We start from the raw sequence: 16,836 nt of genomic DNA, 5'->3' as shown, positions 1-16,836 counted from the left end.
ACAAGGAAAAACAGAAGCTTCTTTGACCCCACACAGAGTTACCTTATAAGCCCTGAAGGTGGCCTGTGTTGATATAACCAAACATGCCATTACTTTTCTCTGGACTAACCACCAAAACTGTTAAAAACCCCTTAGCACTAACAACGAGAGGAGCCCATCACAAACTGTTTATAAAAACAATGAGGGCCATACTCAAGTGCTTTTAAGTCTCGCCAAGAAGGCCTAGTCAAGAAGCAGTGCTGCTGCACTTATAAGGCATGGACTTATATGGACTTATTTTGGTCACGGTCCCTCTGCTTAACAAAGAAAACACTGTCTAGTTATACCACTCCCCTGTATATTAAACTGAGAAACAAGACGAAAAAATATGGTTTGAATTAGAAATGAACAGAACAGAAAGTACTTTTTTTACAAACATGTTCCTGCTACAGATTCATCATTCATTAAGGAGTTGTCTGAGAAAATCTGCAGCACGTGACTCTCAACAAGCAAACTTACCAAGAGCTGGAGAAGCAACGCAAGAGCTGAAAAGGTAGTCACTGCCCATATAAAAATAAACAAAAAAAACCCCAAGTATTCTGAGTGCTGCTCAAGATCTCAGTGTGTACGCACAGCAGGGCTACTAACAGCATGGAGCTCAGACCAGCAACATTTGAATATTCAAACACCAACGGCCAGCGAGAGAGGGAGAGAGAGGGCCAGTGCAGGGAGCACTGGGTGCAATGAATCATCGCACTTTAGCTGTAACACACTCCGCTTACTTCTTAGACACAAACACAAAAAGTGACACATTAATTCAAAGATAGTGCAGCTGCTCTGTTGTCCTTCTTCATCTACAAACCCCTAAAACCTCCTGAGTTTACTTTTTATTACAAGTGTTTTTCATTAGACGAGACAAGAGAAAACACATTTCAAACTCCAAATGCATGCCAGTACATTTTTTTTCTATTCAGAGGAACAATTACACATGAAAATCAATACAGATAACTTGGTATTCTGATCAATTCACACAGCTATGTTAACTCACTTACTACATAAGTTATTCTTATGGTCTCATTATGTCAGAATTTATTAAACACTAGTCCTGTGTGATGATTTCATTTTATAGCACCTTTCATGCCCTAAATGCAAATAGGCGGCCACTCACTGCTTCTTCTTTCTATCCCTATTTAGCATTTAGTGAGAGCAGCCTGAAACAATGCAGCCATTAGGAAGTGATTAGGGCCCAATTAGATGTGCTAGTAGTTAGCAATCAGCAAAGTGGGTCAGGTTGCTAATAGCTGGCTTCCAATTGGTAGCGGCTGAATGAGAGGGGGACCTGCTATGATTACGGGGACTGCAAAGAGAATAAAGGGGATTGACACTGCAGGTTTGAGATGAGTGGGGCTTTGATATCGGCCAGCAGGAGGGTCGGTACTGTCCAAGAATGGGGTCAGCTTGGATTTTTGTTGGGGAAAAAAAAAAAAAGAAAAAAAGAAAGGAAAGGCTCTGGACAACAGGTCAGCTGGTCACTGACAAGATTGGACCCAGTGACCGGGGCTTACACGCTCCAGTTAGGTTGTCAGGGGTGAATCTTCAACGGGTTGGGTCAGACGTGACACTAGCGTGATGAACTTAGACACTGTTGCAACACAATCTCAACTTAAAAGAAGCTTGGGACCCAATTCCTGGAAAGGCTGTTGAAATTAAAAACCTAAATCAGTCACACGCAAAATAAATACTAGTGAAAGAATAAAGAGTTTCCTCTATGAATAAAAATCAAAACTGCCACTTGTATACTTAATGAAGTGACCACAAGAGGGTGTAAAGACCTCATCCTCTGTCACACCTACACAGCTTTCCATTAATCTAGAAATGTCTGCAAATGTCAGCTTCATGTGTAAGCGAACGCTGATGACTTTTGTGTTCTGTATGCATCACTTTCAATTGGTCCAAATCTGAACCAATCATGATAAATTAACAGGCAGACGTGCAAATTATGTTGTTCTCATGTAGCAGTGGAGTTTTTGCACTTGAGGAAGCAGTTTCACCTCAAAAATAATCACATAATTGTTTTAACGTGGGCCACTGACCCTATGACCCCTGTGTAGCCTCCGGCCAAGTCCAGGAATTAAATCTTCTCATTGCCGTTCCTTTACTGTTCTGGCTGAGCTGACTACTTGAGGAAACATGTTGAAAGAATTTGAGTACTCATGGCTTAACTGCTTAATTACTGCAAGCATTGGTGGTTAAAATAAAAAGCAGAAAATGACAGAAGAGCACAGCCCAAAGGGACAAGGATCACAGACCACCCTCCTACTTCCTGTCTGCCAAAAAAAATCTGCCTCGGTCTCTACAAGTCTGTTTCTGTGTCAGCATCTTGATTACATCAAATAATTTCGGGAATGGTAATTTTCAAATTCAGTTTTTATTTCATGGAGTGCCACACTCATGTCTGTGTGTGTATATATTAGAATTCAATTTACCTGCCTCAAGGTGCGTTATATTGTAAGGCAAGGCAAGTTTATTTATATAGCACAATTCCACAGCAAGGTGATTCAAAGTGCTTTACAGAGACATTAAAAAACAAAAACAAATAAAAAGCATGATTTAAAATGCATGCGCAGTACCTTTGTTTTCATACACACATGGCGGAAAAAGCATGGCGGTGACAGAGAATGAGAAGGGCGAAAGCGGATCGTTGTATGAAACAGATTAACTAGAATTGGTTTGTCAAAATGCTGCAACTTCAGTGGTGTGGAACTGGTTTGGCTTTCGTCCATCAGATACACACCAAAGCACATTTTTTGGTAGAGCAAGCAAGCGGGCCGTTTTTATTACCATTATTACCGAACTGATTTTATGTGGTACACGGCACTCAAAAATCTGTCAAAAAATCTTTTAGTACGACTTTGCTAAAGTACGAAAGCCACACCGCTTGATGGATTGTCGGAGCATTACGGCTACCGTAGTCAGGAGTCTCACAGCGTGATACGTACTGTGCTACATTGTGTATGTATAATTTGCATTTGCACTGTAAAATTTTTATATAACTTTAATGCACATAAAAAACAGCTGCTTGTTTAAGTGAAAATACATTGATGGGGTTTTTTGCACTAATAAAGTTGTGGAGTTGTAAAGTGTTTTGTCTCGCGTCAATTATATTGTCAGTTACATCGTTATCGGAAATTTTCAAATATATATCGTGATAAATATTTTTGGCCATATTGCCCTGCCCTAGTAAAGACCCTACAATAATCCAGAGAAGCCCCAACAATCAGATGAGCCCCAGGCAGGCCCCTAGGAGCAAGCACTTGAGCCACCTGATCTAGCTGTGTTCTGCTAAGCATCTATAAACAGTGAAATCACTGAGCCTATGACAATGCACAGTCCGCATGGATGTAAGATAGATTTCATACACAAAATGTATAAAAGTGTACATCAGCTAACAATGTTTAGACATCACAAACCTTCCTTTCTCTTTGCGGTTGCCCTGATAACAAGACATTAAGCTCTCAATCGGTCAATAACCATATTACTGACCTGAAAATGTCACACTTATGCACAAGTTACCCTCACATGTAGCCAGAGTAAAACCATCTTTGTGCTGAACCAAACCTGCGGTGTCAGTTCTCCCTGACTGGTTAGATTTATTCAATGCACTGACACCTTCAGAGACATTTAATATGTAAAAATCTGGCACAGAGTTTGAGGCTGAAGGTGTTTGGCTACTCATCGTGTTCACATTTGAGAAGCCTGCTCTCTCTTGCTCCTCAGTCATTGTGCTCAAAAAAGTGAGAGCGACAGCCGGCTTTTGTGTGGTGACTGAAACTTTTTAAAGTTTCTCCACATGAATACACTCAAACAGTGATGCTACAGCTCATCAGCAGGCTATTCATTCAGCAGAGGCACCAGCCACATATACAACACACAATCCAAGAGACACATAGGCAACAGAAACACACACATACAGAAACACACAACCATAGGTGTCCCACACTCTTTCTGTCTCTCTGCTATGTGTCACTCGGCGAACACCCAGACACTGTCACCTTATATTAAGGCACTTGTGTTTACTTATTGTACAGCCATCCAGTAACATTATTCTATTTTGGCATCAGAGCCTTTGACACAGACCAGATCTGGCCTCTGAAAAGAAGCTGCAGGTGTTTCTGTAACTATCTGAACCTCGAGGAGCAACGTCTTACAATAAGCACAAATAACTTCATGTGTAGTATACTTACTAGCAGCTTTTAGTTCAATGACCAATTGGTAAGAAGAGGAAGGGTAATCTACATCAATTTCACATTAAAGGAGCAAGAAATTGGCTTATTAAACAGTAGGAAAACCCTTTTCTTTCTGCGCTATTGAAAAGAAATACATTTTAGGCAGCAACAATCAAAGATTCAATGCAAAACTCAAATTCTTCCTCTGTAACTCTAGCCTATTAGACGTAATCGACAAGTGAAAGATGACAAACCTCACTGGTGCTGCAGACATCCAGGACATCAGAGAAAGAAGTAGAGGAGAGGAAGAGATGGATGAGAGATCAGGGAAGAGTTCTAAACCATGGCCACAGATCTAGAGTGGGTAGGAGGGGAGGAGGAGTGTGGTGGGTCCTCCAGCAGGAGGAGGGGCTTAGCAACAACAGGCCAAGAGGAACCTGGAAGGGGGTTGACCAGTATTTCTCATGCTACCTGCTGACAATCATATGGCCTGCTGCCCCAAACACACAAACCTAGAAAGACATGCAAGCTCGTGCTTTTTCTGGTTTCAGTGCACATTTATTTCACCCAGAGTATGCTGCAAATAGCTTATATCTGGCATCAGCCGACGCATCTATGCTTCAGACTCAGAGCTTCATATATCAGCTGTCAGGATACCAGCTGAGCATTAAGAGCCAATTGTTTTCATGCAAATTATCACAGCTACTTCACACATCTTGCAGTTACTTTCAAGTCAATGCTGTGTGCTAACGTAGCTCCCCCCGATCATCCTGACCTCCCTGTATCTGATGATTTTTATAAAATCTAATCTTCACGTGCTTTTTCATTAGCTGGATTGTGCCTTCTAGCAGAATTGCAGTTGGTCCTCAAGTCCCTTTGAAGATGCCTTAAAAAAAATGACACTCTTTCCACCAAATCCAACTATTTGGAAATACTTCCAATAAAGTCATTGACAAATGTGTCTACTGGAAATCCCACTATGAGCACTAATAGGATTTCATGTTATGAAGTGTATTTAATCAACAAATTTAAGGACATTTCCCCAAAATTCTGCTGGGTTTTTTTTCCAAATCATGGTAATTTTACACTCACACAAATCGACAAATCTCCCTGCAGTCTACACTAATAAACTCACTCATCTCGAATGGAGCCGAGCATCAGAATAAATGCCCCACAGTGCTTCTCACAGCGTTGGTCCCAGTTAATTTGTGACTGTTTAAACAGACAACAGTCCCTCTCCAGCTCCCTCTCTCTCTCTCACACACACACACTTTTTTTTCCTCCCCTTACTCTTCTGCCCTGTCTTTCTCTGGGCAGTCAGAATTCTCTGTCTAATGCAGGGTAATGAGTTTAGACTGTGAACACTAACAAAGTCTATATAAAGCTCTGGCCCATTGAGTGGTGACAGAAACTATTTCCACACTGGTCTAACCAAACGTACTGCCAAACACCCAGAGTTTGTAAGCTTCAGAACAGTGTAGAGCGGTTAAACTGGGTCAGAGCACCGTGGAAGAATATGGTGTGAATACAGTTCTGACTCCAAAGGAAAATTATCACAGTGAACAGCTTTGTTCTTGGATCTACTAAACTCCCACACTGCTTGTACTTTCCCACCTTGTTTGAATTACAGTGTTCAACATAACCGCTTAATCTTAAAAGAATCAGGTGGGAGGAGGTATTCCAGGTGTCCAGAGATCTTCATGTCCATCCATATTCTTCACAGTAGCACTCCATGCAATGCTGAGAGGATCTGATTGGGGCATTGTCCACTGTTTCTCTTTCTCACATAAAGCAGACAAAAGAAGACAGTCCCCATCAAATGGGGTCCCACTAGTGGAAACACTCCATCTGGATTAGGCAAGAGCGTAGGCCTCATGAGTGGAGGACACATGACACTGTTTTGCCTAGAATACCTGCACTGTTCTTCAGACCTTCATACATTAAATGTGTCCCGAAAAACACATTTTTGGATGTTATCGTGTAGCAAACATACACCTCACATGTGTTATGATTTTGTTTTAAAAAAAAACAAACAAACAAAAACCAAAAACACACTGAAAAAATTGAAGTTGACATAAAGTGATGATGAGCTGGTCCTGATGTTCCTAAATAAGAAAAGGCACAATGATTTACGAAGAGCAACTGAACTTTGTTTGCCAACGTTCTCATTCAGAACTTTATTTCTCTAAAATAATACTTGGATCCATCCCTTCAGTCAACTCTTTTTAGCTCAGTGCTGCAGCTGTTTGGGGGGGGGGGGGGGTTAGGTGCCGGAGCCCAACTGTGATAGGACAAAAGCCGAGGCACACCCTGACTGGGTCGCCAGTCTATCGCAGGGCCATCACAAAGAGACAGACAACTATTCACACTGTTACATTCACAGCGTCTGCAACTGTGGGAGGAATCCAGAGAACCCATACAGAACCCACACAGTCACAGAGAACATGTAACCTCCACACCACCCAGCTGACTGGTCCATTCAAAGCCAGGACCTTCTTGTGCTGAGGCGAACACCTCTCGCAAGTCCTAAAGGGTTCACTGTGCTGTTGCACTTGAGTTGTGCAGGTTGGAAAAAGGTAGAGAGCAGTGCTCTAAATGGTCCACACTTTGAGTGACCTTTCCATTTGTGAGGATGAATACAGTCTGTGCAAATGGAGGTCACAATGACATTTAACTCATATTACATGAAACCACACATTAAGAGTAATGGGACAGAGTTTCAAAGACACGTTTCCTTAAAGACACTGCACAGGTCAGCCTGAGATTCAATTCAGCATCAACAACAGCAAACTGAGAACAACCTCCACCTCCTTTAAAAATGCAACATTAATGTTCAGAATGATTCCAAAGGTGGTGAGCATGTAGTCATTATGTGATTCTGGATTTTATGCTCATCAGTTCTTTGTTGCTGTTCTCTTTAAAAGACACAGTTGTTTCTGTGCTGCACTGCGTGCTGAGGGCCAAGCATTACTGGCATGGTTTTTAAATCCTCTATTAGCCTCAAAGCAGCACAGCTAACTTGCATTTTCCCCACAAAACCAAAAAAGCACCCAAAGGATTCACCATAAAATCATCCTAAACACAGCATTAAGACTTTTTACAGCTGCAAGGCTACTGCCTGTCCTCTAATTTTACTTTCTCTTCCTCTAAACTTGCACACATGTCATGATGACATGCTAACGGGATTTGCCAACATCCAAGATTCAACCTGAAGATGTCAGTGTGCACCCATTTGTATCTGTATCTCTGGCTTACCTTTGTTCAGGTGTGAGTTGGCTTTGGTTTTGTCACTGAAGCCCTGGCTCCGTCTGTTCCCAGCAGCACTGACCGACCCTCTCGGTGGGATGTCACTGCCAGCAGTGGACACCCTTGTTGTGGGGCCAGGAAGTCTGATGAATAGATAGAAGAAAAAAGGAAGAAAACAAGGGAGAAAAAAAGAGGGAATAAACAGGCCAAAAAAAGTTAGCTGCTTTATGACAAACACGAGTTTATGAATCTAAAGCAGTTTTATTTTCCCCCACACATTACAGAGACACATTAGGTCACTGCAAGCCTATAACACAAGCACACAAATAGGCAACAGACTGTAAACTAAGATGGGAGGGTATAACATAATTAGATTTATTAGACCAAGCATTTTATGTGATTAAACCAAACACATTAGAAGGGTAAGTGGCAGTTGTAGAACAAATCACATTTCTGAAAGAGAAAACCACATTCTGCAAATACCAAAATATCCTAGTAGCATACATCTTCTGTTTGTTTTGAAACTAGTGATAAAATTAATATAGTTTCAAAACTAAATTAAATATAGTTAATAGTTTAAAAAAGGAAAGTGCTACACAAACATGCTTCACTGTTTAGGGGAGTGCAATTTGCCACAAAGGATGAGCTTTAAAAAGAAATCTGCACTAGCGTGCTTTGTTTTCTATACCGTGCCTCTGTGATGATGTGCACTGAAGCTGATGTACCACCCTCAATAGGCTGTAGAGGACCTCAACATCCACAGTTAATTTGTAATATGAACTTGTTGACCTACTGTATTGATTTCCTGGGGGAAGTGGTCTCTGTTTGCTTTCCAGAAGGTCAAATATACCTCAACCTCATTGCTACACTAACCACAATAGGACTGCCCTCCTCTTCATGTCTTTCTAAATGCTTCACACTATTTTAGGCTCCTTTCTAACAAGGCATTTTTCCAAACTTGTTCAAGGTTCAAGGTTCACTTGTTCCTGACATGTGTAGTTTTCTATTTAAAATTGCAGCTTTAGTTTTAAACTTAGCTTTTGTTTGCTTTTCTTGCAGCATTGCGGCGACCCACCCCCAGGGTACACCTACACCAGGCTAATGGAGACAGATAAGCTTGCAGCAGAGTGGACAGTCAGACTGAGAGCAGGTCCTGGGAGAACTATGAGCTCAGATTACACGTGCTCCTCCTTATTTTCCCCACATGGATTAGACTGTAGACAAGCTTTGGTGGAAGTTATGACACCTTTATTTCATTTTGCAAGCCAATCTATAAGGCGAGTTGGAATCTAACAGGCTGTGGCACACAGCTGCTAATGAAATGCTAATTGACCATTGGCGACATCATCACCATCTTGGGACTGAGGCGGATACTTGATAAGCAGATTACAGCAGTCTCACTCAGCTCTCGTGTGCATTATAGAAACTCTCATTTCCGTCTTGCCATTCACTTTGAGTGACCACTATTTATCCAGCTGTTGCAAGGTAATAGCTTTAACCACATTATTTAGGCTAGAGTAGTCTAAAATCATTTCAATTATAGCAGGGCCAGCAAGTCTACTACCTTCCCCCACTGGACTGAGTCTGTCAGGAAGTAATTCAATCTAGTGGTTACATTAAAAAAAAAAAAAAAAAAAAACGAGCAACACTTTTTTCTTAAATTTTAATTTTAATATGGGCTATAGTGTGAAAAGAAATTCCAGAATAAATCTACTCCGCAAATCTTTCTCTTTCTACACTCTTAAAAGTGCAATGCAGACAAAGAAAAGTACTTAAATATTTCTCAAAATGAAGTACTAGTGCTAACAGCTCATCAATTCTTGGATACAACCAACTTACCAAAAGAAAACCCTTAAAAAAACAGTCTGCTTACACTAAATTGTACAGCAATTCTTCTCTTCACTTAGATTCTTTCACACTCATTATGTTCAAAAGCACCATGTTTTGCTGTTAACTCAGTATGTTAACACTGAGTTAACAATAATTTTTATTCCAAAACAAAGAAAAATAGACCTTTCACCGCAATATTAGCAGCTAGCATTAATATAAACAATTCACATTGTTAAAATCTTTTAAAATTCGCTATCAGATGCTGCCAGAGAGTCATTTAAATCTTAAGATCAATCAATTAAAAAAAAAAAAAAAAAGAGTTTAAAAAGTGTTTTGATAAATGATGTAGTATAATTGTAGTTGCACATGCTGACCAGAAGAGGGGGGCATTTCTTTAGTTTGGTCAGGTGCTGTATCTGGGCAGGTGCAATGTAAACATATTCTGGGATGGGGCAGCATGCAAAACTAAATGGTACATTAAATTTCAAGGTGCGTTATCACATCATATGATGCTGCATGCTATAAGGAGGCTAATGTAACTGAAAAAGAAAAAAAAAGTAAGACCAAAGATAAATATAACATGTCTCATTACAGACCTGCCACAGATTCCTCTGTGTTAATTATTAATGTCATATTATATGGGGGATTGCAGGAGCACACACGCGCGCACACACACAAGCACGCACACATTTACTTAAGGGTTATCTAAAGGTCTTCTACAGCCCATTAAGCAGGCCTGCCAAATGAGGCACGCTGCCAGAGAGACAGGGCCTTCTGAAAATGGAGCCTGGAGCTTTTGTTCCTATCTGCTCCAACACTACCACTCATGCATAATAGATAGTGCTTGTAGTAGAGATTGCCCTTAATCACAGACAAAGAAACAACATTAAACTCATTACAGCGCGAAAGAAATGCTATCCTTGATTAGGGGCAATCTCAACCTATTTCCAGGAATGGAACGGAATAGGAGGTGTGGTGGAGGAAAGAAGGGAAGGAGAAAGAAATTAGAAAGGCACAAGAGCTGACCTAGAGGTCTTTTTCTGACCAAGGGAAAACTTGAGTAGTTTACTTTGACACCCATCCCTAGAGGAGAAGAAAAGAGAGGAAAGATATGGAAGAGGACAGAGACAGTGAGAGGTCAGGTTTAGAGTTATAAATGACAAAAAGTGCGAACAGGAAGATAGAAATGTCAAAATGATGGATTACAACAGCAGGCACGTGAAGAAAGTAAACACCACAGGGACACATTTGTTCACTCCAGTTAGCCTCACCTGGACTGCATCTCGGCCTGCGCTGCTTTCTGGGATGTGATGGCAGGAGTCCCATGCAGAGAGTGGCTGAGCTGGGCCGGGGCGCTGATCTGCTGACTCAGTGGAGGGTGTGTGCTCTGGGACTGGGCAGCAAGTGGGAGGGTGGGCTGGGAGTTTTGCCGCTGGGCCTGCTGCTGCTGCTGTTTGTAGCGGGACAAGCTGAAGAAGAGGCCAAGGATGGCTTTCAGATTGCCATTCCGAATCTCTGAAGGTCAGAAACAAGGATGGGGTGAATGATTTAAAAGGAGAAAAGTAGAAAAAAAAGTGGGGAGATGAAAACAAAATAGAGGATGAAGTTTGCAACAATTTTTCACATTTACCATACTAGTGCTTGGAAAATAAGCTACTAGGTTTTTTTTTAATGATTTCATGGCATTTTGATTGTTTTCTTATATGGAGATCATCTCTCTTGCTTATCAAACCATATATTCTATTCTATTGTAGATAGTGAAAAACAGCAACATTTTTGTAATTTAATTGTTTATCTAGTATTTCATTACTTTAGTGTAGCATGAATCAGTAGCTGTATAAAGCTGTACAATGCATTAATCCATTTAAAAGTCCAAGTTTATCCCCTCCTTTCCAAAGTTGTCCAGTGAGAAACATTGGCATGTCTTTGCCAGCCTGATTCTGGGCCCTGGGCCTTATTTAGATGGTCAGCCCCATCTGAAACTGGCATTTCAAATATGTCACACTCTGTCTAATTCCTCTATCTAATTCTGCTGCCTTTAGCTCTCCTTCTGGATTGTTCTTGAACTGCAAGATGATACACCTCAAAGTTCTCCTAACAGAACAGTGAATGGACCCCATGTGTTTCTTGCTGTAATAGGATGCTGCTGTTTGATTCAGCTTTGCATTAGCACCAGTAATAATATTGTCTCTCAGTTCCCTGTGTGAATTTCTTTCTTTCTTTTTTTTTGACAACAGCTACATTTAAACATCATTATGTACCATTGTAAGCTTTCTGGTACATTAGTTATATGTGTTGTGAAATCAGCCCTGAATGTTTTCATTTACATTAATACAGAGTTTCCTGGAGAGAGCTTGCTAATAAATTTAAAAAAAAAAAAAAAATCAGTGTACCAATTCTGAGGTTTTATCTTTCTCGCGGCATCAGTTCTATTTAGTAACTAAGCCTGAGCTTGATTCAGGATGAACTCTCATGTTCCATGTGAAAGAATAAATCTGTGGTTCCAGCTTACCTTCTGCAGACAGACCCTGGATGTTGACTCCTTTAGCTGCCAGGAAACTGAGGCAGGCATCTATGTTCTCAATCTACAGAGAGAGAGAGTCAGAGCTGCATGATTCTTCATACTGTACATTTACATTAAAATTTGCATCATGGTGAAATATGAGCACCCACACTGATTAGCTTTTTGCATGGCTCTCACAACAATAACAAATCTGGGGGAGTCAACATAAGGCAAAGGTTGGCATCACAACATCTTAAACAGTAAATAGAGGTGCTGAATATCAACGACAATGATAGAACTGTTGGGACTGCAGATCGTTTATCATTTAATAATCACTGATCTGACAGGTAGGATGACTCCAAAAACAGTTAAGATGGAAAATAAGCTTTTTTTGATCATTCAATAATGTGTTGCATCCAACTTCGGATTCGTGCAAAAAAGTCATCATGACAATTTTTTGGCAAGTTTTATGTGATGAGACCTGAGTGTTAAGTGTTTACACGGCACTGCATTTAAAGGCGTTTTGTGGCATTTGGGATATCAGCATTTATAACAAACAAATGGCACTAAAACAACAAATTTCTGGCACATATAAAAGTATGAACTGGTGCTGAAGAGTAGAAGAGAGAGTCTGTATGTACAGAGATTGCTGTGCTATACTAGAGAAGTAAATCGGACCACATAGTGACATAGCCAAAGCAGAATTCAAACCAGCCACACTTACATCACTTGATCTATGGGGAAGCAAACATCTATAGTCACTCAGTTGCTATGACAGCAGCCATGGCAACATGAGCAGACTGCTGAGCTGTCACTGGACTGTGAGAGGATTTGATAGGCAGACAGGCTTTGTTTAGAGACCATGTGACCCATTATACACAGAATCTGCTGGCTGGCGCACCTTATCGTAAGGTAAACCGCATAAAACAAGTCATTAAGCAGGGTAGATCTGATGAATGACTGTGCGATCAAAGTGTACCAACTGTTGTTGTTGGTGGGGAGCAAACAAACAGGGTACAACAAAAGATATATCAGTATTATACAGTCATTGATCTCTCATATTACACACAGAGTTACTAGCTGTGTAGAAGTCTCTGCAGAGCAACTAATCAACAATAAAAACTGTTTGAGAAGTGGAAATTTTAAACTGTACACAAAGGTTAGGGAGGGGCCGAATCTTTTCAGAATGCTATTTATTCACAGAGTAGATTTCTAATGCACTGAGCCTAATCTGCAACAATATATTGACAAAAAATCATTCTGAAAGCTTCAATAGAACTTTACAGCAGAGGGTGGGAGCACAGATACACAGCAATGATACCGCAAGTGGTTTCAAACCTAAATACATATGAACTGTGTTCTTTGTAAATGAGCCTGGGTGTGGGCTGCAAACAGAAGGGTCCTGTACAGCAATGATTAATGACATGATTACACTTAATATGCACCAACTAAATATAACCTGACCTACAGCTCCCACTGTGCTTCTCCTGCTAGGAAGTCTCCGGCTATGAGGTGACGAACTCATTTACATCTGCCTTTGTAAAAATATAAAAATGTCTGACAGCAAATGTTGTAGGTAAATCCATGAGTGCACTACTAAACCACAGAAGCCACAGAATTACTACTAATTTTGCTGCCATCCTGTACTATGTCACATTTAGTTACATCCACCAGCAGTTGGGGGTACATGTTACAAAGTAACTTGTTTGAATACTTGGATTCCCTTTTGTGGTGTACTTCACTTCTTTTCCTTCCTTCTCTTGTGTTTTACGCAGTGCAATAGTGTAGCTCAGATAGCAAAGACGGTGTAGAGGACAGCATTTACGTCATTAAAGTTTCAGCATTACACTCAATTTGCATGTGAACAAGGGCAACATCATCAAGGTGGAATGTCCAGGCTACTGTAATTGTCAGTCAGCAGCAAAAAACTTGAGCAGGAAGTACTACTTGCTGAAGGACTTACTAGCACTCCTTTATCAGTCAACCCCACAGTAATACTGCTCTTAGAGCCACATTATTAGTTATTAGCAGATAGACTTGCTACTATGATACTATGAATTTCACAATAATGTTACAACCTCTAACAGAATATTGGATGTATTATTTCAATAATACTGGCTTGATAACAATTTCTTCATTGCTTTCAGTGTTTGAAACAAGCTCCAAAAATATCTGAGCCATGCCAGTGTGTGAAGAGTTCATCTGACTTCAGGTCATCGGCTGAACTGAAAATGCACCACTGCCCCTGCTGTCATTTCCATGACCTCTGACCTGGGAAACAGCTGTTAGCAGGCCTGGCACATGCTGTCCTTCAACGTAGGACAGCAGTAAACTAAGGAACAGTAGGAATGCAGGTTATGGTCCTCTCTGAATACTGCCGGGTCCTTAAAAATAAACCTGTTGAAAACCTTCTTTAATACCTTGGGCCTAAACTTGTAAGCAGCCTTTTATAGTTGAAGCTTAAATAGCAGTAATCCTCAGAATGTATACTTCAGTGAGACACCCCATCATAAGTGTAATGGTCAGGGTAAATATGCTGAAACCTCTACTGCTATTTAAAACGTGTAGGAAAAACAGTTTAGTAAAGCCGGCGGAACATCAGCTGTAGCCTGAAATCCTACTCAGACCACTAAATATATTTTCTAATTACTGTATATCACTGATTAGTCCATTCAGGATATTTAATGAGTTAGAATCGGATCAAAGGTTGTAACACTTGTAAGGCAGAGTGTTCCAATGTCATAGAAGTTAAACTTAGTTTAAGGCTGGCCAGGAATCTAAATACTACATGATCATCCAGCTTAAAAGAAAATGTCTGAAACAGCATTGGTTAAAGGATGACTGATATGGATGATCACGTTAGTACTGTTGACTGGATTAGCAAAACGTTGCCAACAACAAGAAAGAGGAATGCAATGTCTGTGTCTGTCACCACTTTAGTTTTTGGGTCACTGCTCTCATGAATCTGCTCTGTGCAAACTTTGTACCAAGATAACCGGCTGATAAATGATTGCAGACACACTGAAGTGAAAGGAAAAGTGTATACGAAGCGCCCACACTGCCAAAGGGCAGTAAGCTATAGCCTCAAAATTTAATATGGTACAGAAGAGAATCTACTGACAACCAGAAAACCCCCCACCTCTAAACAAGAAAGCGTTCACTGTCAGCATAAGACAACAAATCTGCAGGGAAGCCCCATACCTGCCTGAAGGTGTGACATGTTCCTGCAGTTTGCCTCTGCCCAGCTTCACACCTCGATCCGAGCCACTGTCACCTCTCTGCTCTGCTCGGCTCCTGGCAGCGTTAGTGCAGGGCTAGCCGGCCAACAGTGCTCTGAACAAACATTTCCTCCCATCACAGGGCTGCTATTGTGTGTGTGTGTGTGTGTGTGTGTGTGTGTGTGTGTGTGTGTGTGTGTGTGTGTGTGTGTGTGTGTGTGTGTGTGTGTGTGAGTGACAGAGAGAGCAAGTGAGAGAGCAAGAGAGAGAGAGAGAGAGAGAGAGGGGAAGGAGTATGCTTGAGCAAGAGTATGAGTGTGAAGCAGGATTTCAACGACAAGCAGCAAAATGGCTCTTACATTTACTGTTTTCATGTCAGTCTTCCAGTCAGAATAAAAGCAGAGCACCAGCAGATCAGAGTGACCAAAACTAGGCTATAAGATTTAACCAGATTGATGTACTACAATAAATGTGAGAACTGCAAGACTGACACCTGCCTTCTGATGAGGATTATAGTTTACCACAATTTGAGTCTTGCTTCTGCATTTACCTGTATGCTTTTCTATTCGCAGGGATCTGGGAACAAAGCACAACATCACTACAGCAAACTGTGAGACTGTAAGCTGTTAAAGCTGTGGTTTCGTCTGAAACACTTCATCACTTCATTTGGAAGTAAAACTGAAATTATGAGCATCAAAATCCCGATACAATAAAATATCCTACTTTACCCCTAACTGTGAACGGTCGAAGTTAATTCAGAAGCTGGTCTGTTTGGGTACATTACAGTTTCCCACTAAAAGAAAAAAAATGTAACAAAATGAAATCACATATTTTTTTGCAAAACAGCAGTTAACAAATTACATTTTTCTGCTTCAATGAGGCAGGAACCTTTTTTTTGGCTGAAATGTTATATTTTAGAGAAACACCTTATTGGCTTGATGTATTGGACCTTTTTCCTATGATGTGACGACACAAGCTTCGTTTCCGGACAGCTCCGTGTCATTTGACCTTTTGACCTTTGGTTCTTGTAGAGTCTGGCTGGTTAAGACTGTGAGACAACACGTTGCGTCAGCATGTGTGTGTATCTGTGCGTTGTTAAATCCATCAGTGTGTGCCCTCGCACACGCACACACACACACACACACACACACACACACACACACACACACACACACACACACACACACACACACACACACACTTTCACCCACTCAGGATGTTTCATGGATTGCATCTAGCCACCCACTTGCAGAACTTTGACACGTACCTGAGTAATTCTTTCTATTCTGACAGAAAACCACGTACGCTCAAGTTTTTAACAGAAATGTTCTGGCGCAGCAGCAGCATGAATAGACACACCATGATGCAACTTCACACACGTCGGTGTAACAGGGAGCACACTGAGCCCTCTTCCATCTGAAAATTCATTTTTACATACTCACTGTTGTGTTTGAGAGTTGAGGCAGTCATATCAGGATATCTGTGCTATTGTAAGTTGACTGTTATGTTTTAATTGTTCCTTTGAAACAGTTTTGATTCAGGCTAACATCGGCTTGCACCCACACAAACTGAAATTCCCCCAGGCTTTCATCTTAAAAGGCCACATTTTTCAAAGTTTAAATGTTCCTGGGAAAAAAAGCCATTAAAAACTGCTGTGTCATATCTCCCATGAATAGACTAATTGTTAAGCCACAAATGAACACAGTGTATATACAAAGGTTGGACAATATAATACAAATACCTTGTGGAACATTACAAGATTACCTCTCTATCACAGCACCAGAAAAAAGTGTTAATATTATATGGAGGCAGCTTTTGATTGAGAACAGTTGAA

The 16,836-nt window shown here is 40.8% G+C and overlaps 1 protein-coding gene across 7 annotated transcripts in view; it reads right to left on the bottom strand.

Moving 5' to 3' along the window:
* The window catches only part of nav2a (neuron navigator 2a), a 213,148-nt gene that overhangs the window by 51,629 nt on the left and 144,683 nt on the right, over positions 1 to 16,836 (bottom strand). For 4 of the 7 annotated variants that reach the window (XM_040045584.1, XM_040045580.1, XM_040045582.1 and 1 more), the window contains 4 exons: positions 11,794 to 11,866; positions 10,553 to 10,796; positions 10,308 to 10,364; positions 7,461 to 7,594 (listed from right to left, as the gene is read on the bottom strand). In XM_040045584.1, the coding sequence (XP_039901518.1) occupies positions 7,461 to 7,594; positions 10,308 to 10,364; positions 10,553 to 10,796; positions 11,794 to 11,866 (508 nt within the window). Of the gene's footprint in view, positions 1 to 498; positions 2,228 to 7,460; positions 7,595 to 10,307; positions 10,365 to 10,552; positions 10,797 to 11,793; positions 11,867 to 14,985; positions 15,025 to 16,836 lie in introns of those variants that run through there. The other 3 variants (XM_040045587.1, XM_040045581.1, XM_040045586.1) reach the window with 3 other exon arrangements.

The sequence above is a fragment of the Simochromis diagramma genome, unplaced genomic scaffold (genome assembly GCF_900408965.1).
Source record: "Simochromis diagramma unplaced genomic scaffold, fSimDia1.1 OVJJ01000079.1, whole genome shotgun sequence".
NCBI classification, from domain to species: domain Eukaryota; kingdom Metazoa; phylum Chordata; class Actinopteri; order Cichliformes; family Cichlidae; genus Simochromis; species Simochromis diagramma.
This window is presented reverse-complemented; position numbering and strand designations above follow the sequence as displayed.